Genomic DNA, 25,799 nt, shown 5'->3' with positions numbered 1-25,799 from the left:
GCAGCAGATGGAATTACAAAATGAAACACAGTATCACAACAGCAGCATCTCTTCGAAAATATTTTAATCAACTGGTAGTTCAGGGTTTTTTTTAAAAATAACTTTCTTAAACTTTGGCATTATGATGTCAGTTAAAGCAGGAAATAGGTTTTCAGAAAGCTGTGAATCAACAGTTTGCTGTGATCATAAAGAATGATCAGAATTAACATGCTTATATTAATAAACGCACCTCTAAAATCAGAAATGTTATGGCACAGGACAATTCCAAATATAAGAACAAATGAGTAACGTCAAAGACACACTACCAAGTTATACTCCAATGGATGTCTTAGGAGGACTTAAAATAAGCATCAACAATTCTTAATTAAAATGTAAAGTGAAAATTAAATCATCTTTGAGTTTTGTGACACCTACTGCTTTCGAGCCTACTCCCTTTCAGGGGAGTCACTGCAAATGCTGCATAGAGAGAGACAACAGTAAGGGTGTTGGTTTAATTAGCAAGCAGAGCTTTTACTTCACATTAATCAATCAAAAGTGTTTTCAACTATAAAGTGTCACAGCAGCACTGAAGTGTGTGAAGTTGGGCACTCTGCTGGCAAAAGGAGCTGGCACTAGAGGGCTCCCTGTGCCCATGGCTTTGCTCTCACACTGTCAGTGGAAGTGATATAGCCTCATTTAGGCTTCTCAATTTGTGTAATTCACTGTATGCCACAGTACCCACATAAAAACCTTCTGTTTTGCCAACACAGGTGACTAAGGAGCTGCCTGAGGAAAAGTGGGACACTTCACAGCAGGCCTTTGTAGGAAAAAATCACTTAAACTGAATAGATCTACACAAATGGAAGTGTCAGCCCTGGAATCACAACCTACAAGACATTTTTGCTTTCTTGGCTTGTTCTACTATTTTGTGTACAGGTAACCTCCATTTCTGTATCTTTCAAACTGTGATTTTAACTAGCTGAGCTGTACCAAAGTGTTGCAAAAAAACCCCCAAAAAGCTAATTTATTATCAGTTTATAAAAGAACCAGTCTTGACATAAGCAAACTTATCTGAAATATTAAAATCAAGCAATGCAAAAAATTCCAGCAGTTACCAACAGATATAAAAGTAACAACAATACTGCAGGTTTAAATTTTCATCCATGGCTTTAAATAATTTCAGATAAAATGTGTCTGTGGGTGTCCTTTTGGCTTAAAGAACTGCTTGAGTGCAGAGTTATTAAAAATATACCTAACTGGTCCAGGCCACTAAGTGCATTGTGTTAAGTAGGTTAGTGCTGTCATGTAGCTGTGAAACTGTTATACAGCTTGCTTTTTACAGTGTTTATTAAGCTATTTAATTTTAGCAGTAACATTCACATTTTTGGGGGTAATTTAAAAAAAAAACAAACTTAGCTGAAACATTGGCCATGAAGAATAAGAACATTTAAGTTTACTATGGCCATTAACAGTCAATAAAAGGTCAATTTTGTATATGACAGTGAACATGCAGTATGATTTTTGTCACTAACTTCTCTCAAAGATAAGAGTGCCATAATGTTTTTGATTTTCAGCTGGCCATGTGAAAAAGGGTCATCTATTGAATAATGGTAAAATGAGTTTAAAACTTATCAGAAGGGGAAAAAAAATTTCCTTACGGGTTATCCAGCAGTAACACAATGGGGTTTAGTTCTTTCTTTGGTCGGTAATAAGCTCTGAGTGGGACAATGAAGTTGTATAAGCCATTTCCAGCAGTTTCTGCTGCAACTATAATCAATTTATTTTTGAATCCATAGGCTTTGGCATCTTCATAGTAGTTATGCTGGCATCCCTAAAATCAAAGTAAGAAAACAAGTTCAGTGGATGTGAATATTGTATCAGGTGACCCAAGAGAGACCTGGTTAGACATAAACACTTGGTGATGAAAAGGAGGAGAGAATATAGTATTATAGAAAATACTGCACAAACTTCATCTCTAGGGAGAAATCAGAATTTAGCTCTGCTCAGATGCAAGACACAAATGAGAATGCAGGATTATCCAGTAGCAGAAGCCCCCTTTACCTTATCTAATCTTAGACAACAGAAGGGTACTTTTTCATGCAGAAGATGACAAAAGGTGGGTGAACTTCCAATATAAGGTGAGTAAGGAGGATAGCCTTTGGCATACCTAAAACAGAAAAAAACATTTTTCAGTATAGTAAATTACCAAAACACAGCTGCCTACACAAGTGTTTTATGGGATATTTATACATACATCCAAGTTTCAGATTAAGCACACAAAATGAACTATGTTTAACAGAGGTCAAAAGAATGCATTTTGCAGCCAGTTCAACAGAACTTAGTGAAAGCTGCCATGCTTTTGGGGACTGAAGGAATTTTGCTTGAGTTTTTGAAAATAGTCTGTTGTTTCATAGTGTGCTCTCATAGTGTTCTCAACTGGAAACTTTTAAGTTAAAAAAGGAAGGAAAGAAAACAGAAATAACTGTACTTCAGCTCTTCCTTCTCCAATTTTTTTTTTTTCCAAACATTTACCAAGAATGAGTGAAGTCATTACCTTTTAGCTTTAACAATGTACTTTCAAAATGGCTGAAATAAATTCTAAATGGCAAACCCTCTTCCTGATGAGGTGAAATTTCTAATTTGCCTTAGTGGTTTGTTTTGCAGGAGACCTTTTAAATCCTGCTGTTTCAGTCTGCACATTCAAGATGACTTGTCCTACTATTTTTTTCTCTGGAGCTTGACAGTCTTTCCTGGGGCTTCTCACGCTTGCTACTGGTGGAGATGGGAAACTGCTGGTTGAGGCACTGGCTTAATTGTGTATTTCAGTTTTAACACCCCTGTCAGCAATCCCCATAAACATAATTGCTCATCTGCACAGCAGGATTGAATCTTCTGGGTTTATCTGAGTAATGCATCGTTACTTTCAGTAACACACTAACAAGCATTTTGAATTAGACATGATAATTTTGTCTCGTACTGCTTTTTTGTCATCCTTGCATTTTGAAGCCACACACCCAGCCCCAGCATTCAAAAGCCTGTTGGACGATCTGATTATCACTGCATTCTCATGACAGGAATACTTATCTGTTTACAAATTTGTTGAGTGCTCACTTAATAATTACAGAAAAAAAAAGGCCCTAGAATATGCTATGAATGCATTGCAATACATCACTACAGCTTTTAGAACTGCAAAGAGAAAATCTCCAGCAAACAGAAGAGTTTATCTGTTGGGTGTTTTTGTACTTCAAAGTAGGCTTATGGCATTCTGCTAGCATTTCCTCGATGGGAGTAATTCCATAATTGGACTTCGTGGGACTTCTTTCCTAGAAGTGCTCAGATTGCTCTGCATTTCAAAAAAGATTATCAATGCTTTTTATATATACAGTATTAACCTTTCACTTTATTTTACATTTAATACACGTACTCAAAGGCTGCAGAGACTTCATCGTCGGACGGGGTGGTTTCATCCTCTGACTGGTCGCTGAGCAGGTCGCAGGCGGGCAGCGAGGAGGAGTCTGCCACCTCCAGCACCGGGGCGATGCTGGGCCTCCTGCCCTCCCTGCTCCCCTCGGCAGGCAGGGCCAGGGTGGCGCCGCTGGCCCCGCGGCACCCGGTGTCCTGTAAATCGATGGCCACGGTCCCTAGGAGCAGGGAAAACATCTCCTCAGTGCTGCTCAGAACGTTTGAACGACATTCCCAGATTTACTGGGGATTGCCTGGCTGCATGGCAAAGGACTGACGGCAACACTGTGCTGGTTGTGTTAATTCCATTAAAATAAAACTAATATTTCAACTGTACTCAAGGAAAGCAACACTTTTCCTGACAATTAGTCCGTGTCTTCTTGTTAACTGCCTCTTTTAAATCATACCTTATATAATCAGTCCACATTAACATGCATCAACAACCTGCAGATTTTACTTACAGTGTTTTTTAAATTAAAGAAACTCATGGAAACTTCTTACAAACAAGCAGGTATGAATGACAAAAAATACTCATATGATTTACACACTGGATTTGCTTTGCAGGCACTTCATTATTACTTTTTTACACCACGGTCTTAAGTAGTTTAAGTCCGCCTTGTCAAGTAAAAGATAGTCAAATTCCATTTGTTTGTTTGGGGGTTTTGGTTTATCTGCTTGTTTGTTTTTGTCTGGGTTTTTCTTTTGTTAGGTTTGGGTTTTGTTGTTTGTTTTGCTGTGGTTTTTTTTTTAATATGAAGGCAAATGTTTTTATATTCTTTCTTTCTATTCATAATTATAGTTTCTTAAAAGTTTAGGAAGATGCTTTAAAATGTACTACCCATTAAATAAGAATATGTTGTGATATAATTTTTTTTTTTTTTTTTACTTACCCATGCTGGCTATTATACTGTGTACTGGTAACCTAGAAGCTCCATGATAAGATAATTTTGATTCATGGTTTTTTCTGTGTTTTTCTTGCTTCTTAAAAGCAGAATTCTCTTCTTTGGTGATATTTATATAAAAGCATATATCAGTAGAACTCATGATATATCGAGGACCTGGATTCAGCAAAATGTTTTTGTTATCTTCCTTTCTAACACCAATCAGACAGACTCCAAACCTTAATTAGAAAAGGAAAGGCATGGTTCATTTTGCATAGTCCTGCAAACACCAGAATTTCCATTGTCAAAAATGAACCTCAGGTATATTTTTATTCTTTGTACATTATGAACATTTGCAGCTTTCTGGATGACAAGGATGTTTGAAAAATGTGTTCTGCTAAATAGGCCACATCAAATCAAGCAGATTTTATGAGCTCATGAATTCCTAGCAGTTGAGTGTTTGTCGTAATGCCCATAATATTCTCCTAATGTTGTTCCAGTTGATTTTTTCTGTCAGATGAATAGTCCTTTTTGGGAAAATATTGGTAGAAAAATGGATACACAATATGAAAAATTATTAATTATGTTAAATTGTTCCATTATTTATAAGTAATGGAAACCATTTTCATAATTCATTTTTGCAATTCACTCTTAAAAATGTATTTAATTAGTGATAGAAAAGAAGGAATTACAGCAAAAAAACCTCTTTCTCTCCTTGATTAAGTATGAGAATAAACCCAGCATTTAGGGTTCGATAAATGCTTATTTTATCAAATATATACAAAGATACATGATTTGTGTTTATTTTACATGTTCATCTCACAGAGCAGCACTGGAAAAGTGATGCATCATCTGGACCGTAAAGTAGGTATGTTATCATCTAACAGAAAAAGGAGTTTTATGTTTGAACAATCACCAGAATGTACCATGTGACACCTTTAAATTGAACATTTTCCACAATATGAACAAGCCACAAAGGAAGCCAGATTTCCAGTTGAGTCCTAAATAAAAAAAAAAACCCACACCCTCCCACCCATTCATTTCAAGATTGTTTTGGACTTGGAAAAGGATTGGTGTTCTTGAAAAACCTCTGAAAAGTGCCTATTTTTTTCTGGCTGTCCAGCTTATCCTTTATACCTATAGAACACCATTTTCTTAGACTGAGATGGGCTGTACAGAATGAACATAGGCTTTTACCTGACCAGCCCAAACTCACAGAAATATATCCATATAAGTGGTCAGATACTTAAACCCAGGAACAGATCAATGTGCAGTACTGTGACTTTAGTGCAGGGCTATGTTGCAGGCAAAACAAATAATTATTTCTTTGAACTTTTGATGGTTGATAAGAAAAATAAACATACTTTTTATGTGCATGGAAAGAAGCATATGTGAAGCTCTTCCCCTCATACTCTGCAAAAAATGTACTTTCTTCCAGTTTAATGTGATAGACTTCATTACCAGAGCATCTGCCATACATTTTCTGCCATTGTTCTGGTGATTGCTGACTCTCCCTGAAACATAAAGAGAATCATTTAACACTTAATGCAAAATTCTTAATAATCAGAATGGTATTTCATGTCAATAGAAACTACAAATGTCTACTGAAAAGGTTCCATAGGCTAATCTGAAAGAAGTATTTGAGCTCAAATCTTGGTAATATTATAAGTACAGAGATTATTTTAATGCATTAAAGAGCATTTTCTGCTAAGTAATAGACATATGAGAGTATGTACTTTAATATCAGGAGAGAGGTGGCTCAATTACTTTAAAATCACACCATAATAAGTAGATCCATGGCAGCTTGAAGATGACAGGTAAAACCAGCAAGCATTCTCATTACATTCGTAAAGACAGTTTCTTCACATGCTTTGGGGCAGACTCTTTGGTTCCTGTCTGAGTATCATTAATACCAACTTATGTAGGAAAGAGTCATTTGTCTTTGGTCATTTGATCTGTAAGAGAGATTTTTCTGCATTTGCTTATCAGTGATCTTTATACTCTCTAGGTATTTTTGGTTCCTGTGTCTTGTAGACTATTACAAGTACATAGCTTCTTTTCTCCAGTGCAAGAAAATAAATTACAAAGCAGATCACCCTTTACTCTATGCAGCTGCTGCCCTCAATGCAGACAGTTCAGTGGAAATTTCCAAACCTCAGCAACCCCAACACTTGTAGCCCTGGAGCTCCTGGGACCTTCTTGATTAAGTTTCACATGGAAACAAGGTTCTGCCTGCATGATTTTCACTGGAGGCAACTGATGCATATATACACAAATATGTGCTGATAGGTCATGAATCTGACAAGTGTGTCCTGTGTTTTGCCACTTGGAGTGAAGATCTCAAGATCCCTGGACATGCTCCTTCAATGCTCATTTATACATTCTCAATACCTTAACACGATTTTTATTTTTCTTCCATTTACTGTGTTTCTTCACTCTCATCATGAAAAGATTTTGTTTCAAGATGAAAATAAGTAAAGTATTTTTGCTGCAACACTATAAATAGCGTCCTAGGTGTAAAACAGCAGAACTAGCCATGTAATTTCAGAAGATTTTCCCTTATATCACTTTTCCCCCTAAAATAAAATGGTCACCTGTTTAATGTCTGCTTGGTTCCAGTGAGTTGTCTGAAAGCTTCCCATGGAGCTGTACTGTAAAGATCACATTAACTTCAAGTCAGAAAGGTTATTTTCTTCCAGTGTTTTGTGTCATCAAACAAACCCTAATAGGGTTGTATTACTAGTTTAGATAACCAGGTAACAGTTAAAGATAAATGTTAAGATTATTAATTAAGATTGATAATGAGATGATAAATAAGATTCAAAGTAGAATTTTGGTGTCTCACAGACTAAAGTTTTGAATTCCACAAACAGCTGAGAAGACAACAGGATTATTTGCACCTCCTTAACAGGTATTTAAAATTTGAGTCCTACATAAGGTTTAATGCAGGTGTTAATAGCAACCATGATAATAAAAGGATAATTAAACAGGAACTAATGTAAAGGAAAGCAGTTCACTATTAACATTGGAAGTCTATTTAACAAATTATTTTCATTAAGTAGATCTAATTTAGTATTTGATTTATAAATACATGTATTTTTATTTGTTTTTTAAATAATCTGCTTTCACCTGATCTTTTTACTTAGCCAAACTCAACAGCTTATCTGGCTTTATCTTTCATATGCATAAAAATAATGGTAATTTCACCTACTTCAACAACTAGCAGTTAATTTACCTGTTGTTCAACAACAGAATATATCTGGAAGAGGAAAAAAACAACCCTCTCTGTACTATAAATTGGTCAAATCCAAAGGAGCTTTATGTCTGCAGTACAATGACAAATGCCCTTATTTTGGAGTCTGTCTGAGAATAAATGCTCTGAAGAGTGCTGACTACAGTAGATAAATAATAACTAGACATTTTCACTTTTTCAGTCTTTCTGTATAAATACAGAAGAGTATTCTTACAGTAACATACATTGTACATTCTTATTAAAACACACATTATTTTAATCCTTCTGGATTCTAAGTAATGCTACAACTACTTGTGCAAAAACTTTTTTCTTTTTGCTCCTAGTATACAATGACCAGACTAGAAAACAGTTACTTTTATTATGCTGGTTACATCTATTAATTCTGATTGCAAAGGAAATCTTAAGCACTTCTGAATTTTGTGACAGTTACTTTGCATCACAGTTGGGAATCCATAAATGATCAATGTGACTGTGTTAAACAATGAAATGCTGAAGTTCCTAAGTACAGCAGAAAACATTTCCCTCTTCTGTGATTGGTTTTGTGCTGAAGGAAAATTCCCTGACAGCTGTTAGGAACACTGCTCTTCTTTTACATGCATGTAGTATGAAATAACTGGAACAGGCTCTGGATTCTGTGCATGCCACAGAATTAAAAGGTAGGCAGATAAAAAAATGCATAAAGAATGTATTTCAGCACGGCGCTCAGCAGGTATCCAAACAATGTTTTGTTGTCTTCCTTCTAGGAGATTCTAGTGCACAGTACCACTAAAATCTTGACATTTGTTGTTTTCCCCATTCTGGGCAAAGGGGAATACTAGAAATGTCATACAGAAGGTTAATAAGTCTGCTTATAAATATATATATATACTGGGTTCATGATTACTTGAAAAAGAAGTTACAAGACTAATGTATTGTATATGCAGCTATTCCATTTCTACAAATATATTTAGAGATTCACTCTTTATTGCATCTGTGTGCCTAGGACATTTCAATCAAGATTACCTTATTATTCCAATAATACAGCATAAAAGAAATACACCAGATATGGTAAAATTATTTTAGTGACTTCAGAGAAGGTCTACTTTGAATATGCAGTCTGCAGAGACACCATAATTCTGCACCCCTTCCAGCAGTGTGGTCATGTTAAAAATAAAAATCATTTATGTTTGTTTGCCTCTTAACATACAGGCACAAAAAAGCAAATACCAGATGTCATCAAAAAAACATTTTTTTTTTAAGTTCATTGAAACAGACCTTGAAATTAACCTATTAGAATAGGTTTTCTAAGGACTTGTTAGTGCTCGTAAGTAAAACCTTGTGATAGAGACACTTCAATCTACTAAACTAGAAATACTTTTTTTTTTTCACATTTTATATTATGGAAGTGGCACAACAGCATGCAACAAACTCCTAAATACTGGCAGGAGGGGGTGTTCTCTTCAAAACTATACTGCCTTGAGTAAGGCATTTTGATGCTTCTATTGTGCAGAAAGTTCCATTTTCTTTTTTAAAACTGTAGTTGTGTGGGAATTCAGGGTAAACTGTTTTCCAAACATCAGCTATGACTTTTCCAAGTTGTTTGGTGGTTTTTTATGGTAGTGTATACTTACTGTCCCCTAGATGTATGAACCAGCAGAGTGATTAATGTAGAAGTAGCTGGACATATACAATTTAGAGCTAGCATAGCATATTTGAATTCCTCTTCACATACAACATGATCTGTAGGGGAAAAAAAGAAGGATACAAATTATTTTACAAAGTTACTTTCAACTAAACAGAATTATCACTTCCATGTCTAGGAAAATGGTGAAGATGGATCAATCAAAAATTGGCCCAAGATGTTCATTTTCTGCTTGAACCTTGGAAATCACCTGTGTATGATTTTCCCTGTCTGTGCTATCTAACATGGATGGCTACTGTTTTAAAGCTAGATCACAAATAAATTCTCTCCAGTGCTTGCTGATGGCATGGAAAGGAAATAGAAATTATTCTTTAATGTAATTCCCATACAGCTGTGACACTATTGGGATGGCTATAAAAAGGGACCAGCACAAAACTTGTAACTGCTTGTCAGTGTAGAAACATAAAATCAGAGAGGTTTTGTAAAACCATGAAGACATTTAATACTAAGTCAGGTTTTTCCCCTCTGAATTTGGTCTTTGGTTCTTTCAATGGGATCAGAATTTCCTCCTAATCAGAAAGAATATTACAAGTAGTGCAGCTGGTGATCAAAACATAGGCACAGGAAAATTGCTGAGTAAAGGCAGGCAAATCCTTAGAACCACCTTGCCTCTCTAAGCTGCTTCTCTGACAGAATTTATTGTATAGCTATAAGCATGAGACTTCCTGAAAATAAAAGTGAAGGAATATTGTGCCTTCTCTGTTCCTTTTATTTTGAAATATCTAGAGGCTTTTCAGTAACAGAATCATTTACTAGTGAATTGAGTAATTAATTCTCCTATTTTCTGAAGATCAGGGCCTATTTAAATGTCATAGGGAAGGCATGAATTTAGTTATATAAAGACACTGTCAAATGCAGGACAAAATGAGATTTTTCTTCCTGTAAATATATTTCAGCTGTAGCAATTAAATATCTTCTGCAGAAAATGCTTCAGATAGAAATATGTTCAATATGTTCTTTTAGTTGACCATATGCCATTAATAAACCTACTTGAATTTCAAACTAGAGAGGGTAAGGCATAGTCTGTGGCTTGAATGGAATATCTGCAGTCCATTACCATTAGTGAGATGACAAAGATTTATGGACATGAATACCAACTTCCTGACACTGAAAGAAACAATTCTCGCTATTTTTTAATTTGTATAAGATTTTGCCAAATAACCTCACCTTATTTTTTGTTTAGAATGTTGTCATATTATAGCTAAACATTTTGAAAATACAAGAAATAAAAAATACACAGGGTAATTATTTCATCCTCTGTTATTTCAGATCTTGTATTTGAACCCAACTGTACATGCTGGCCTAAATATATACAAATGGAAGTTAATAAATCACAGATGGCACAATGAAGATGAAAACTGTGACTTCAATCTTCCAGATGCACTCTCTAACATCTATGGTGAACTTTCTTGGCAGATGTTTATGTAAAATGTTATGTTACCAAAGAATACAACACACAGTGAACAGAGATTGCTGTCCTCCAACAGCCTCTTAATCATGTCTGTAAGAGATTCACATGGTGGTGTCAAGAGATTTTACATCAGGAGCCTTGGAGCTGGACTTGTGGACTATTTCTGAACCTGTTGGAGACTTTGACCTTCTGCAGGTAAGTTCTTGTAGACACAGACCAGGTCAAAAATGCCTTGCTCATTTCTCCAATTATTTGACAGTTTATAGCTTTCCTATAACATTCCTGTGTTTTCTGTGAATGCTCAGGACTTGAACTGTGGAGGATTACACAGAACTTGGTCTACTGCATCTTTCAGAAGTGAGCAGGGAGGAAGCTGGATGACAGCTCTCCCCCTCCTCAGGTCTGGGACATCAGTCGTGGCCCCTGACAGCAGGTACCAGAATCAGAAAATTACTCATGCAGTGTGACAGTGAGGCAGCCCAGGAAATTGCAGTTTGTCTTGAAGTGAATATTAAATATGTCAAATCAGCTTGCCAGAAAAAGTATTTTGATTGAGTTTATACTAAAGAAATATTACGTGTAGAATTTGCTAAGTTGCTGTTTCTGTTGAAAATATATTTTGACAGCAGTTTTGTTGCTAGGTCTGTCTCAAATGGATGTAGTAATGCAGTGGGGTGAGTTATGGTTTCTGTGATGTTACTGAGGATCAAACAGACTCAAAATACTGATTTATGCCTGCAGCAGCAGCCATGTGGTAAGAATGACCTAAACCTAGCACAATTATTCTGAGAAACCTTACTTTTGTCAATTTGATAAGTTAACATGACCACTACCAGATATGATAGAGAAAGATGCCCACCCATCCATTACCTCTAGACTATTTTTATCTGTAATTGGACAGATTAATCATCTGCTGCATTCAATATCCATTTAGGTGAATCTGGACTATGTTTCTTTGAAATAAACTATTGAAGCTTTGATGTCAGACTTCAGCAATCTGTGCTAATTCATGGGTGCATTTTGAATAAATAGAGAATGTCAAAATGTATCCCCATTTCCTGGAATTGTAATTATATATAATTTTCAAATATTCAAAGTAAAGGATATATATATACATACACATACACACACACAAATTATAAAAGTTTTAAGTTGAGCTCAGAAAATATTGAATTTAATAGTCCCTGAATTGCATCAATATATTGCTCTGCTGTGGAAAATCTTCACTTTATTTCCCATTTGTGCTGAGATGCAAGGCCATGAGCTTGCACCAAGGGTGCATGGCCTTTTGTAGCCTTGTATATTTGAAAGAAAAGTGGGAAGATTAAGAATGTAGCTGCCAGCATTATTGAAAGAAAAACTGGGCACGTCAAGGCATTTTTATATTGGAAATTACTGGGGAGAAATCAAAGTGTTTCAGCTTAAGAGATAAGACAGTTGCCCATCTGATCACTGTCATGTTAACAGTGGCTGTGTATTTCAAGTGTTCACACATTAAACTTGCGAAGGGCTTTGCTGGAACAAACATTTATGCCACTGTAGCAATGTAATTAGGTTAATATTTTAAACCAAGTAGTTAAAATCCACTGTAAAAAGTATCAGAAGGCATAGAATGCAAGGAGGTGTGTTTGGCACCTGACTTTCTGATAGGTTATATGAGCCTGGCCAAGGTGCCTCCATTCTCTTGCTTTGAGGACAAAAATAAGTTCTCATTCTCTCATTAAAGACAAGAAGGATATATAAGTCTTTTTTACAGGATGGGAGTACATTATAACAATTACTTTTCCCATATACTGTTCCCTACTCCTATAGGAACATGCAGTCAGTGTCTGAATTTCAGGAATGCCTCATGCCATCTAGGAGGACTGGTCAATCTAATATAAGCTGCTGAGAAAATGGGCTTTATACATTTTTAATGTAGTTAAAAGTTAAACTTTAGTTAGGAGGACTATTTGGTTGTATTTCTTCTAAATTCAAAAACTTCATTTTTTGGCAGCTGTAGTGTCTAAACCTGTGTGTAAAGGGAAAAAAAAAAAAAAGAAGAAGAAATCCTATTACTGAGTATTTCAGGTTTATAAAAATGCCCAGTATTGTTTTGGGAAACCTCTGGAAGAAAATAGTCATTTTTTCAAGGAATATCAGATTTAAAAGAAGCTTTTACATTAAGGCAGTAATAAAGCAGCCCTGAATCATAATAGGAAAAGCATTTAGAAAAATGTTCCAGATGGTTTTGACAAATTTCACTTGTAAACACTCTGGACAGGTCTGTATTCTGCAGCCCCCACTAGGAACATGTTTCAGGATGATGAAGTGTTGGGTGACATTAATACCAAAGGGAGATGCTCTCAGGAAAATGTAAGCCAACAAATATTGTTCTCATGGCTCCAGCAGGGCCTAACCATTTGCAGTAGGTGAGCATCCAGTGGTGATGCTGAAGTTCAGTTGAAGGAAATTTTATTCAAAAGAGGTTTTCTGGGGTTTTTTTTTTGGTTGTTGTTTTCTGGTTTGGTGTGGGGTTTTTTATTGTTGTTGTTGTTTGTTTTTTGGTTTTTTTTAATATGGTCCAAATTCTGTAACACTTCAAACAGACATGAAAAATTGCCTCTGTTTTAAAAGTCTAGTTGTATATAAGCTCCTACTGAGACAAGCCATTAGGAATAATGAAACTCTCTTAAAAGCACAATTTGGAACAACAAATTAACACAGTTACTGATAAAGAAAAGAGGCCATGGCTAAGGGAGCAGGGATTATGTTTGTGCTGGCTGGTTTAAAGGGGGAGATGAAAAAGTACCATCATTCTCATCACAGCATGAGCCTTATTCCCCTCTGTGCCATTTCATAGCTTGAGATTACACTTTTATAACTTCAGAACTGCTACTGATGGGGTTTTTTCTTCTTTCTAACCCAGTGGTAAATTCCATAGCTTTTAAAATTACAGCTTTAACTGTTGCTCTGGAGCAGTTCTGCTGGAATTTACTTTTTCATCATATTCTGGGATGATGGAGGAAACTAATATTTTTCCATAGAGTTGTTTTTATTTTTGCATGAATCAGCAATCTTTTCTTTCTTGGAACATCATTCAAGAAAATTGAATTTTCAAAATTGCTGCTGAAAAGGAAAGCTCCTCTTCTACTTCAGAGCTATTTCTCCAAAAGTATTTGTGTGTTTTTACACAGGAGCATTTGTACATCTATGTACTTATATATGTGACTGTTTGGATATAGACAGAAAGAAAGAGAAACATGTAATGCAGAGAAATAGTTTGTCAAGTAAAAGCTGGTAATCTCTTCTTACAAGAGTGGATTTTCTCAGATTTCTTAACATCATTTTGCATTTTTTGCCATGTATAAAAGGCATTTATAAGGCATGCATTTTACTAGATATAGAATTAAATTATATGTCTCTTTCCAAAATATTTGCAAGTAATTAAAATCATGTTTTCCCTAGATTTTTCCCTCAGTCATTTCTTGGACTAAATCTGAATAGATCTTCTTATACACCCCTTAGTAACTATGTTTTACTAGACAGAAATGAATTACAGCCATGGGTACAGTAAGCTGGAGACTTACTTGAATCTGGAATAAAGGAGTAAGTTATACATCAAATAATCATTCTCTCTATATTATGTAGCATAAGACTATTAATTCTTAAAAGTGCTTGTAAGTAAATCTTTACCATTGCCAGGATGTGTATTATTTTACAAAACTGCACATTTAATCAGTTTCTAAACAGTAAATATGCCCAGGGATTCTCCCTTTGCTTGTGGTCATGAAACAAACTGTCAAACACTAACAAGTGCTTCAAATGACAGCAGTCTTCCACTTACCTGCAAACTTGATGTGGAATTTATTCTCAGGTTTCAGTATCTGAACATACAAAGGACAATTTGGAGCAAAGTCTTTAACTGCCCATGCTCTTAAAATAGTTTGGTGATCCTAGAAGAAAGAGTACGAGGAGGTGCCAATGAAATAAAAATAACCATGTCAGCTTAGAAAAGGAATCTATTATCAGACTTGCTCCATTGAAGAAAACTCATTTTAAGACCATGTGTCACCAGCTGGTATGGATGTTTATGTGCAAGTTACATAATTACTATTACTTATTAATTTCCAGCAATCTTCCATTAATAAGGTATTTTGAACTTCTCCTGTCTTTCTGCAAATGCTAATGATTGTGTTATTTGGAAAGGGGTAGCATTTAGATATGGAATGATTGCGTGAAAACTTAAGATGGCAGTGATTAGTCATGTCTAATTAATCAAGAATTATCTAGCATAAATGTCCTTCCAAAGAGACTCATAATTAAAATAGCATTAAACGATGACATCAGGAACTGAGAGTTTAAATTTGTGGGTAATTCTAAAAATATCAATTTAATTAAAAGCAGATCTGAATTCTTGTGGAACTACAGCATTTGCACAACTGATGTCAGGATTTAGCCAGCTATTAACCAAAGATTCCAAGAGATTTTTCAGACTGTTAGTTTTTGATCTTGTTACCACATGGCAAGAATGAGTTAACTGCAGGGTGAATACTGCTATCCATAAAAGTCATCTATGTGCATTCATATTTTGAATTTCGTGACATAAGACTAATTCCAGTGTATCATCCATCGGTTTTTATTTATCTCAAAACAAAAAGAAGCATTTTAGAGCAGTATCTAGGAAGCCATTCCTGGATTGAAATGCCTTACCTAGTCATGCAATTGGTGGTATTTAAAGATAAAATATAAAGAATGATTCATTATGTTTGCAGCATCAGCAGTAAGAGAAGGTTTCAGACTTGTGAACACAAGGGAAAATCTCTGCCTGGAACAGAGTGTAATTGACATTTTCAAACCATAATATTTTATTATCAATTGAGATGTTAGCAAGTTTTTCTACTAGAAAAACTAAAATGGAGTCATAACAGGATGGCAAAATATCTTATTTCACTTTTTTTTTTTAGTAGTTTTATAGATGTAGGATTGCTCTGCCAGTCAGGAGATTTAAGAGCATGGGTGTAACCTGCTGTAGGTTTTCCTTGTATGCAGCCACTTTTTTTTTTTTACTTTTCTATAACATATGGTAAATTACCCTCCTCAGGATTTTGTGTTTGTGTGTGCTGTTGGGCTTTTTCTGTTTTTCTTAAGGTAATGACACACCAACACAGCTTAGAAGGAGCAAATGACTGAGTAATGTGCTAGATGGCTGTCACACAGATATGCTATATGCCTAGAAATATAGTTATCTCTATGTTAGATAATTTCTTGGATTTTTTTAATTATAAATTTTTAAGCCTGGTTTTATCAGAATGTGCAATGATTGTTAAATATAAGAATGAAGATTTAATTATAAAATTATTCAAATTACACTATTTTATTAAAAACTCAAACAAACTTAGACCATAGATCAACTCAGTGGGTATACACTGTTAATCTAATAACCTTGCATTATTGTTTCTTTTTTTCTCTTTCCACTTGGTAGATCCATGTGTTTGTGTACAAAAGCTGCTTATTTGGTTCCCAAGTTTTTTGCTCACTTATTATCCCAAATTCCACTCTGAAGAAGCACTCCAGGGGAGAGGAAGAAAAATACAGGTAGGCACCTTAAGCGATTTCTTACATTCAGTATCTTCATACAGTATTGTGTCTATCTGTTTTAAAATGTAGCAATTTCTGTGCTGTATTGCATTCACTTTAAAAAATGTTCACCTTTCTCCTAATATATAGTATATATGTACATACAACAAACAGAGGTAACTGAAACAAAATTATGCTTCTGTTCCCATTATTAAATATTTGTTTCTTTGGAAGGTGAGTGAAAAAATCTTTTCTATGTGTTCTCCACACAATGAACAGTCAGTGATCAAAAATTACCACAGATACAAATGGTGATTAATATAGAGGTGATATTTAAGGTCGTGTATGAAAAGCTGGAAGTTTTAAAGTGGGTGCATTTAAATCACAAGAACTCAAGGAAATGCATTTAATATGTATTGTAAAGCAGTTCTGTTAATTGAATCTTTTTTTTGCCACACATGAATTAGTTATATCCTTGATAAATTAGTTATATCCTGCTATGTTTGCATCCATATTGTGATGCCATTAAGGCATTGTAATTTAGATTACCAGTACAACAGAGTCACACAATTTGATTAATGAAGGGGGGAAAAAAAAGGTGCAAGCTTGAATTAGACCATCTCTGAATTTTCAGAAAGCCTCAGACCAAAGCAGTCAGCAACAGCAGAAGTGTTGTCACTAGTAGTTATTAACTAACAAAATAGCAAGCAATGAACAGCCAGGGGTATCCATGGCAAATGAGTAAATCCTCTGTTTGAGCATTGTAGCTGGGGGGGTAAAAACCCTCATGGGCTTCAAAAAAATCACTTGAGTAACAACAGCTCTTCTGGTCAGGAATCTCCTCCTTTTATTTTGACAGCTGTCATGCACAGGAGAGGATCCAAGTCTCTTTTAGCAGTTTGTCAGATTCTCAACAACAGCAGGGTGGAAAATCAGTGGTACATATAAAGATTGTTACTGGGATGACAGCTGAACTTCCTTCAGCCCTGTGACAAACAAACCTTCTGTATACTACCATGAGGCTGGAGCAGTGTAAGAAACACAATAAATTTCATTTCACAGCCCTAGGGGGCAGTAAGAGAAAATAGTTTTTAAAAAATGTAAGAACTTCCAACTTGCAGAATAAATAATTGCATTCCCTGTGAAAAGGTAATCTGACAGCAAAAGAGGGAACAAGGCAGAGAGGTGACACTTTGTTTCAAAGCTTCAGATCCCACTGACCCTGAGATATCAGTGGCCCAGGGGAAGGGACCAGGAGAGGGCCTGTGGTGAGATGCGCCTGTTTGTGTGCTCCGGGTACAAAGAGAAATGAGATTTGACAGAAGTCTGTAATGACAGCTGAAGTGTGCCAGGTACCATTCTGATGTTTCCTGAGGGCAGAAAGGAAGAGCTGCAGTGGGCCATGGCTCCAGAGCCAAACCTGCACCATGCTGGCCACAATGGACGGGAGCTCTGGGAGCTCCATGCAGAGCCCACTGCCTGCCCTACAGCAGAGTCCAGCAGAGCTGAAAATTGTCTTTTATTTGCATAAATTCTGCAGCAGTTATGAGCAGAGATGAACAGCTGACTGGTGGTATTGCTGTCCTTCATGCTGCATAAACCTTCCCAGTGCAGTGTAAATCACACTCTGATTTTATGGGATTTCTCATTTGTAACCACTGTGCAACTCTCAAGTACATTATGTGAAAGGAGATGGTGTAGCTGATTTATTCTGAATTATGAAATCATGACTGATTTAGATAAGACACCAGGGCTATTTTGGAGTTTTTCAGTCTCCTAGAAGTTACAGCTATTTTTTCAGGTATTGCAAGAACTCCTGCTTGTTCTTACCTTTAAATACCCCAGACCCTCTGTCACTTCCAAGCAGTAGTTCTGCCTTGCTTGACTACTCTGGGATTACTTACTGCCAGTTCAGTGGCTTTCACTGCTGCATTTTCAGGAGTCTATTGCTGATGAATCAAATTCAAAATCCTTAGGCCAGTAAGTTTAAATGTTATAGCAGGAGCACAGCTTTATGTCTCGGGGAACTCAGTGAATTTCTGCAAGGGATGGGTCCAGAACAGGATCTTTAGCTAAGATGTTTTAACTAAGTTCTGATGCCAGACGAAGTAATAAGTGATAGAAAATATATTAAGTAATGTTACAGATATCATGCAAAGCTCTCATTTCTCATTTTTTACTATATCTGTTTTCAACATTTAGAAAAATAACTGCTATTTCTTACAATGTAGCACCAAAACAGTATTTTTAGTTGAGATTGCTTAAAATATAATTACTGAATTATAAATACTGGTTCTGTCTTGTTGGGCAATTTCTAAGCATCTTCAGGGATATTTAGACTAATACTGAACCCCTTTGGAGTTCAAGATTGAGCTGAATGAGGCAAGACTGCAATCATTTATTGTAGTGCACATAGTGAAAAATTTCAAGTTATGTTCATAAATCCATCCTCAGTGGATTTTTTTCTGGATATCTGTGATCAGTAGATACTTTCATTAGCTGGAAGAGTTCTAGTTCACACAGTTTTATTCTTTTATCACAGATGCACTACACAGAAGTTTGTTTTAGCAGTGTTCCTTTGTGGACAGTAACTTACCTGACTGCAAATAACATCCAGCATGGGCAAACCCATAGAAACTTATTTAAAGAATCTTGCAGTTTTTCATTTTTAAAAATGAAAATATGACCAATATGAAAAATGGTCAAATAGTCTCATATATATTTGTTACTTGTATTAGTCACAAATTCATTTGTAAAGTTGAATTCAGGCTTTACTTCATTAGTTCTGAATATACCAGTCAGTTGATACCTGTCTCTTTTCTGATTTAATAAATACAACTGATTAAATTGAATATCTAGAGCAGTTTGGGTACTCTGAATATTGACAGAGTAGCATTCTTGGAAGTGATTAATGACCAGTTATCAATGTATCCATGTCTCTACTATGAGAGTACTTTTATGCTATTCTGCTCTTGTTGCATAAAAAAGAACTGAGAAAGGAGTAAGGGCAGCGAAACCTGTCCATCCTGTCATTTCTCCCTCCCCAACTTACAGCTGCTGTCCTGTCCACCTCACAGCGGCTGCTCAGGATGAAACAGGCTTCAGCATTGTCCATCCTGGAAGAGAGGAGACAAACCTGTCACAGCCCAAGCAGGTACTCGCTGCTTGTGTCTCGCAGTCAGATCTTGCACAGAGAAACAGAACACAGACAAAGATGAGTCCGCTCTCATTTCTTACCCTGGTGACAGTAAAAGCTATGCCAAAGTAGTAAAAATAGAGTGGCCTCAAACTTAATTTGTGAAGTATTTATCTGCCATGAGTATGGAAGGTGAATAAAGAGCACCAGTCTGCCTGGTGTGGGAGAGTGCAATATGCACAAGTTATTACTGGTAAGAATGAACAAGAGGGAGCAGGTAATAGACTTGTCTTGCCTAGTGAGAGCAGAAAGTTGGGTCCAAGAATAATGTGTTTGGGATAAATGGCAGACATTTCTGTGTATTTATGCATTAAATGAACTATTTCCGGTTCACAGTGTCTTTGATTAGAAGAACTCATGGGAGCTCTATGAGTAATTTTAGCTAAGCATAGGAGTAGTACTGGGAAGACAGGGTCTTTACCAAAGTTATAGGAAAGAAAATTCAGTAAAATTAGATGAGATTTTTTTGCAAAAATGCAGTCTTTTGTTAATTAGCTATTCACTGCTGATGCAGTCACCCAACTGTTGGTATTCCTTTGGTTTTTGGTGTTACTTTTATCATGTTATTTTGACATTGGTTCACATATAATATATGGATACATTTTGACAATGGGACCCTTCTTGATTATTTTTTGTTGTTGGTAAACATTACTTTATTTAGTAGAAAAATTTCATCATGTGCCTTGTTAGCTCCTCAGTACATTATGTTCTCATTAAAAAGAAATACACCAAATATCTTGGGTTCTGGGTTATATTTCATATCCAATGTTCTATTAAATTCCCACTATGCTGCTTCCCTCAGGAGAGGTTGAAAATTATTCTGTGACAGGTACATTCAATTACATGTTCTGCAGGAAAAAGCACAGTTCCACGGCTGACTACCTCCAGGTTATTATAAGTGAAATTCAAGATTATATTTAGGGAACAGCCTAATTTTAATTCTTGTAATGTGTAGAACAAATGTCAGCTAAATCCACATATGAATTCCTTGTTGAAATCAGCAAGAAAGCAAAAAGCAAAAAAAAAAAAAAAGGATCTCTCCAAAAGAAAATTTCTAATCCTGAACAAAGCTTTGTCTTTTCCAATTTTAAACACTGTTTTTTTCAGTGGCAGAAGTCTGAGAAGGTAACACTGCTTATGAAGCTTCTCACAGATGAGATTCTTGGAAATAACTCCCCTCAGGTAAAGAATGACACAAATAGCCAGACAGGTAATGGCTTAATTTTAGTTCTCTACAACACAGAGCAATGCAGATGAGTTAAATCAGTTATTTGCTAAGAATCACCTTCCCCTCTCTTTGGAGAGTTTAAAGAGATGACCCTTCTAAATGAATTTCACTGTGAACTCCTTTGCAGCTCAACTGATTGAGCACTGGGGGGAGGTGTGTGTGAGGAACTCTGCATGACTGATGTGTTTTGATAAATGTCATTCACTATTAATTTGCAGAGAGCATCTCTTAGAAGTGGTGGAAATATGTGGCAAGAGGAGGGCCCTGAAGAGTTCAGGTATGTATAGCCGAACAGTTGATTAATGTTACCAGCCTGAACTTAAAAAAACAGTACTGTACATTGGGTTCAAAATTTCAGATATTAAGAAAAACAAGTTATATTAAAGAGCTTTGCTTCACCTTCTAAATGAGCATGGCTTTCCTTCTAGCACAGCTTTTGTTGTTTTTAAACATTTATCAAACAGTATGAATGTAAAAGTAAAAAAGAATGGTCAATATTTCCTACTTAGCTCTCAATAGGTCTTGATCTTTTAGGGCTGAGCCTTGCAGGTAGATAACTCTTTGGGACCACATCGGGATTTGTAACACCCTTCGGACCTGAGCATCCATCTCCGTAGGACACAAAATAACCACATAATAGTCCTGTCAAAATAGGGGAAAAAAAGGGGAAATAGTCATGGTTAATGTTGCTGGAGAATGAGTCAACAGTGACTTGAGATGTCAAAAATGTCTCAGATAAGACACTGACAGGCAGAATTTATTTCCTCAGAATTTCTCCTTCACATTAATGGGCCAATCCAAACTGCTTCCTGTGCTACTTGGAAAAGGAAAAGCAAGGATGGTTTGAAGGATCCGTAAGTGCACAAATGAAAGGAAGGAATAAATGGAACATAGCAGAGGAGAGTGAGAGCTTAGGCCATAGCTTAGGCTGGTCACAGAAATCTCCCTTTCTGCAACGGAGAGATTTCCACAGAAAGCAAAATGGCATTGGATGCAGTGTACCATCTGTATCCTTCAGCTTGGTGCACAGAATCATTAAGGTTGGAAAAGATCTCCAATATCTTGGAGTCCAACTCAATTTCAGCTGGGAAGGGAATGTATGTAAGCCCTTTTAAGTTACCTGTGTAGTATTAGGGCTTTTCTTCTTTGTTTCCAGTGTATCACAGAGCCTGACTCATTCTTCAGCTTAGTTAACGAAATGTTGTGTTTCAATCTATAAAGAACTGGATTTCTTCGTGCAATTGCTTATGCCTCTTACTAGCTAATTGTTTGGGGGAATATTTTGGATTTGGGATTTGGCAAATTGCTGCTCAGCCGTCTGAGGGTTGTATTTGTGTGATTCTTGCAGTAGTTAATGAAGCATGATACCACAGGTAACTTAGTAAAAGACATAGAGGTGGTTTACTAAAAGGGAGAGTCTGTAGCAAAGACAATGATAATAAATCCAAATTGATCTCTCATGGAAATAAGCTTCTAGATGTTCCATAAGCCATATGACAAGGTTGCATTACCTAGGGAACATGTGTGCACTAACAAAATCGGTGTATTCTGTCAACATCTTTGTCCTTTAAAGTACATGTATTTATTTCTTAATTTCCACAATTCCAAGAGGATCTTTTCCTGCAAGCCTGTACAATGTGCTCTAGGATGACCCTGCCTGAGCAGGGAGGTTGGACCAGATGACCCCCAGTGGTGTCTTCCAACCTGACCCACCGTGTGATTCCTAATGCTGGCAAAAAACAAAGAAAAATGTGAAAACCAAAGGATGTTTTTAATTGTGATGATTTTTGGATCCAGTCTCAAAACAATGGGAAAAATAAACTGAGTAGCTTTCATTTATTTTCTGTTTTAGGGTAGAATCTAAGGAATTTGCATGGAAACACCTGTTTCTAGAAAGACTGGCACAATTCAACAAGACACTAATTCTACCTATTTAGTCTTTTCCCCTCAATACCTCAATTTAACATTTACACTCTGTATCTCAGCTTCTTACTGCAAGTATAGATTCCCAATTCACCTATCTATTCCAAAAACCAGTTTTATGAATACAGAAACTTTTCTTAAAACAAACAAACAAAAACCAAAACAACAACCAAACAGTGTTTTGAGGGGCTTTTTGGGGGGTTTATTTTTCCATTCTCAGTACCTGCAGTCTGGGGTGGGCATAGAATTCATTTAAGAAATCCATGAGCAAGTCAATCTTCAGAGAGCTCACACACAGCACAACGTGTTTTTCTGTCTGAGCTCTGTATCTGCTGTAGTTTCCTCCGGACTTTTGCCTCTCCATCCACAAATATGCCAGCTGTTCAAACTGCAAGAGATGCTGATTGTCAGTGAAATAGAGACCAGTAGGTGAGGGCTTCAACTCTATAATGACTTGGCAATGTTGCATTGTTCATCTCACATCCTTATGAAAAGCTGTGCTTAGCCCCAGTATCTTTTTCTTCGTACAGTGTTCTCTGATAAGGTGAGCACAGACCACGGCAATGGTGCCAGAATCTAACACACACAAACAGCAGTGAAAATTCATTAAAATACCATGGGAATACACTAAATCACAGGAGTTTAGAAAAGAATGAAGGCTGGCACCTTATTCCTTTAAGTATTTTATGCCTCTGAGCTCTCTTTTTCTAGTATTGTGACATAATTGCTTCCCTCGTATGAAAGGTTAAGTTTTCATACACATACTGTGAATATACTTGGAAAGAGACACCATTTTCTCTTAGCTTGGGCAGTAAATATTCTCAGAGATTTTATAATGTTCTGAAGGTGAACGTTTTCTAATGTTCTGTAAACTCTCTTGTCTGCCTTATAATTTTAGATACAACTTAAATACACAGCAGCTGCTGACACAGAAATATTGCCTTTGTCAGCTGAACAATACCTGCAGGTATGAGGATAACAGTCTGTAAAGAAACATACTAATACCAGTTCAAAGCTTCTTGTAACACATGCTTCATACTGAGATCAATTTAACTGTATGGCTGTGTGATAGCATCTTTTTCTCCTCCACATTCCACTGATGGAAAGGCTGGATCATGAATAATAACTGATTTCATTTCATTGCAGGGCTCAGGAGAGGATGCCTCCCACGCTTATGTGTATAGAAAACTATATGAAGCCCCATTATCACTACAAAGGTATAAAATAAAGTAGCTAATAATAAATTTATGTGAAATTCCAGTAGATTCTAGGCTATTTACTGCTCCTGTGGAGCTCTTGAGCCTGAAGTATGTATCAGAACCACCTTAAGGATGAAATTTTTATGTCCTAGAAAATTCCAAGTTTCTTAAACAGAGCACATTTTAGTTTTCAATAGAATATATATTTTACTAATTTTTCACTGAGTGAGAATATAATTGTGTTGGTGCATATGGCTATGAATACATACATTCAATATTTAATTAGAGTGTTAAATAACTTCAAGAAAATTAATGCTGAAAGCTTGAGCTGCCACCCTCCCAGGGCTTGTGTGTTGTCTGCCCACACTAAGCTTTAGTTCTCTGCCAAAGAAGCAGAGACTGGAAACTATGGCTGTGTGAGAAACTTTGGAGCTTCATGGTCTAGCAGGTCTATTGTAAGCTTTGGTAAAAATGCAGAGTGTCTCCCCACATCCTCTTTTTCTGGCTGGGTGATCCCCCTGTGTGGAACAGTGAACATCCTGGCAGGGTTTCCCATGTAACCTCAGGGTTTCTGTCATCCAGCCTCACCTAATGAGCTGGAAAACGCTTGGTACAAATTTAATAAAACTGACTGACTCCTTGAAATACTTGGATTTTCAGAAATTGCTCTTTCCCTGTTGAAACTGTTAGAAGTCCTAAACTTAGGCAGGCATGAAAAATTCCTAACTGTGCTGCTGGGTCTGTGTGCATCTGTTCCATACACAGCTGTGAACCCAATTTGCTTGAGTTGCAGATTTAATGAGATTTTTTCAAGTTAGCACTGAGCTGTAAGAGTAAGAGAGGAAGTGGAGAGAACCAAGATTAGAAACAGGGAGAGCCTGCAGAGGAAAAGCTGTACTCATAAAAAAAGTGCTGGCTACTGTTGTGGGGCTTTTTGGTAATTGCTCCATTAATAACAAACCCATATCTCAGGATAAACGAAGGCCTCTCTGGTACATGACTGGTGCACAAAATTTTCATCAGCACTTGAAAACTGTTATCAAAGCCCTGTTTTTCAGCATAAATCTAGATTATAGGAGAACATACAGGAAAAAGGAAAAAAACCACAGTAGGAGAGATAGATGGTTCTTTTATAATATATAGATAATATATTTACAGTATATATTATAATAATAGTAGCAATTATAATAGTAACAATAAATTATTTCAGTTATTGTTCCTTTGTTTCAAAAACAATTCTAAAGAGAAAAAAAATCTGCATTTACCTGTATGGGCAACACCACAAGAGCAACACAGATCATAATGACAACAAGCAGCTTTGAAGGCCATATCTTGGGTGTAACATCCCCAAAGCCCACAGTAGAAAATGTCACTATGCAGAAATAAAGGGAGTCAAAGAGAGTCAACCTGTTTCCTGCTCGTTCCAGATGCTGAATTCCACAAATACTACGTAGAAAAGAATGAATAAAGACATGAAAAATAAAAACTGTTCAAGCTTGATGATTATATGTGCAGAGAACTATTTTTAGAATTCATAAATTGCTTAGCAAAGACTTTTTTTTCAAAGAAAAGTAAAAATTCATATCAAACCAGAAGTGCTATGTTGTTAGAATTTTCAAGAGTCATTTGTAATAAAAGAAACACATTTTTGATTATTCTAATATGATAGGCACAACTGTTGCTAGGTTTTGCTTAGTGGCTGTTGTGAAAGAGAGGTGGTATATAGAACATCATGGATTGATGCAATTCCTTTCTAAACCAGAACAAAACAGATGGTATAGAACTGCCACCATTCAACATTTTTTATAGATATGTTTCAACTTTTTCAGGGAGGTTTGCTGCCATGGCCAAGAAAACTGCACATACAGCTTTCTGTAAATCTGTCTCTCTTTGTGTTGGTCTCTGGCCCTTTCTGTGGCAAAGTTATTGATGTGAACCATTATGAGAGCCCACGTTGCATTTTGGGAGGTTTCTCTTGGTACAAATGGGTACTGACTGTCTGGAATAAAGCGAATGTGAGAACTGCA

At 36.2% G+C, this 25,799-nt stretch overlaps 1 protein-coding gene and 1 long non-coding RNA gene across 8 annotated transcripts in view; one reads left to right on the top strand and one right to left on the bottom strand.

The window, feature by feature from the left end:
• The window catches only part of KCNT2 (potassium sodium-activated channel subfamily T member 2), a 114,452-nt gene that overhangs the window by 25,965 nt on the left and 62,688 nt on the right, over positions 1–25,799 (bottom strand). For 4 of the 7 annotated variants that reach the window (XM_038143772.1, XM_038143767.1, XM_038143768.1 and 1 more), the window contains 12 exons: positions 25,038–25,218; positions 22,797–22,961; positions 21,156–21,292; positions 19,279–19,342; positions 14,494–14,602; positions 9,186–9,294; positions 6,917–6,973; positions 5,687–5,836; positions 4,332–4,561; positions 3,404–3,620; positions 2,041–2,146; positions 1,638–1,810 (listed from right to left, as the gene is read on the bottom strand). In XM_038143772.1, the coding sequence (XP_037999700.1) occupies positions 1,638–1,810; positions 2,041–2,146; positions 3,404–3,620; positions 4,332–4,561; positions 5,687–5,836; positions 6,917–6,973; positions 9,186–9,294; positions 14,494–14,602; positions 19,279–19,342; positions 21,156–21,292; positions 22,797–22,961; positions 25,038–25,218 (1,698 nt within the window). The remainder of the gene's footprint in view (positions 1–1,637; positions 1,811–2,040; positions 2,147–3,403; positions 3,621–4,331; positions 4,562–5,686; positions 5,837–6,916; positions 6,974–9,185; positions 9,295–14,493; positions 14,603–19,278; positions 19,343–21,155; positions 21,293–22,796; positions 22,962–25,037; positions 25,219–25,799) is intronic. The other 3 variants (XM_038143769.1, XM_038143773.1, XM_038143774.1) reach the window with 1 other exon arrangement.
• On the top strand, positions 9–16,272 carry LOC119703672. Its single transcript, XR_005257685.1, has 4 exons — positions 9–915; positions 5,148–5,190; positions 10,526–11,100; positions 16,132–16,272. It is a non-coding gene; the product is annotated as an uncharacterized LOC119703672 (long non-coding RNA).

The sequence above is a fragment of the Motacilla alba genome, chromosome 8 (genome assembly GCF_015832195.1).
Source record: "Motacilla alba alba isolate MOTALB_02 chromosome 8, Motacilla_alba_V1.0_pri, whole genome shotgun sequence".
Taxonomy (NCBI): Eukaryota; Metazoa; Chordata; class Aves; order Passeriformes; family Motacillidae; genus Motacilla; species Motacilla alba.
This window is presented reverse-complemented; position numbering and strand designations above follow the sequence as displayed.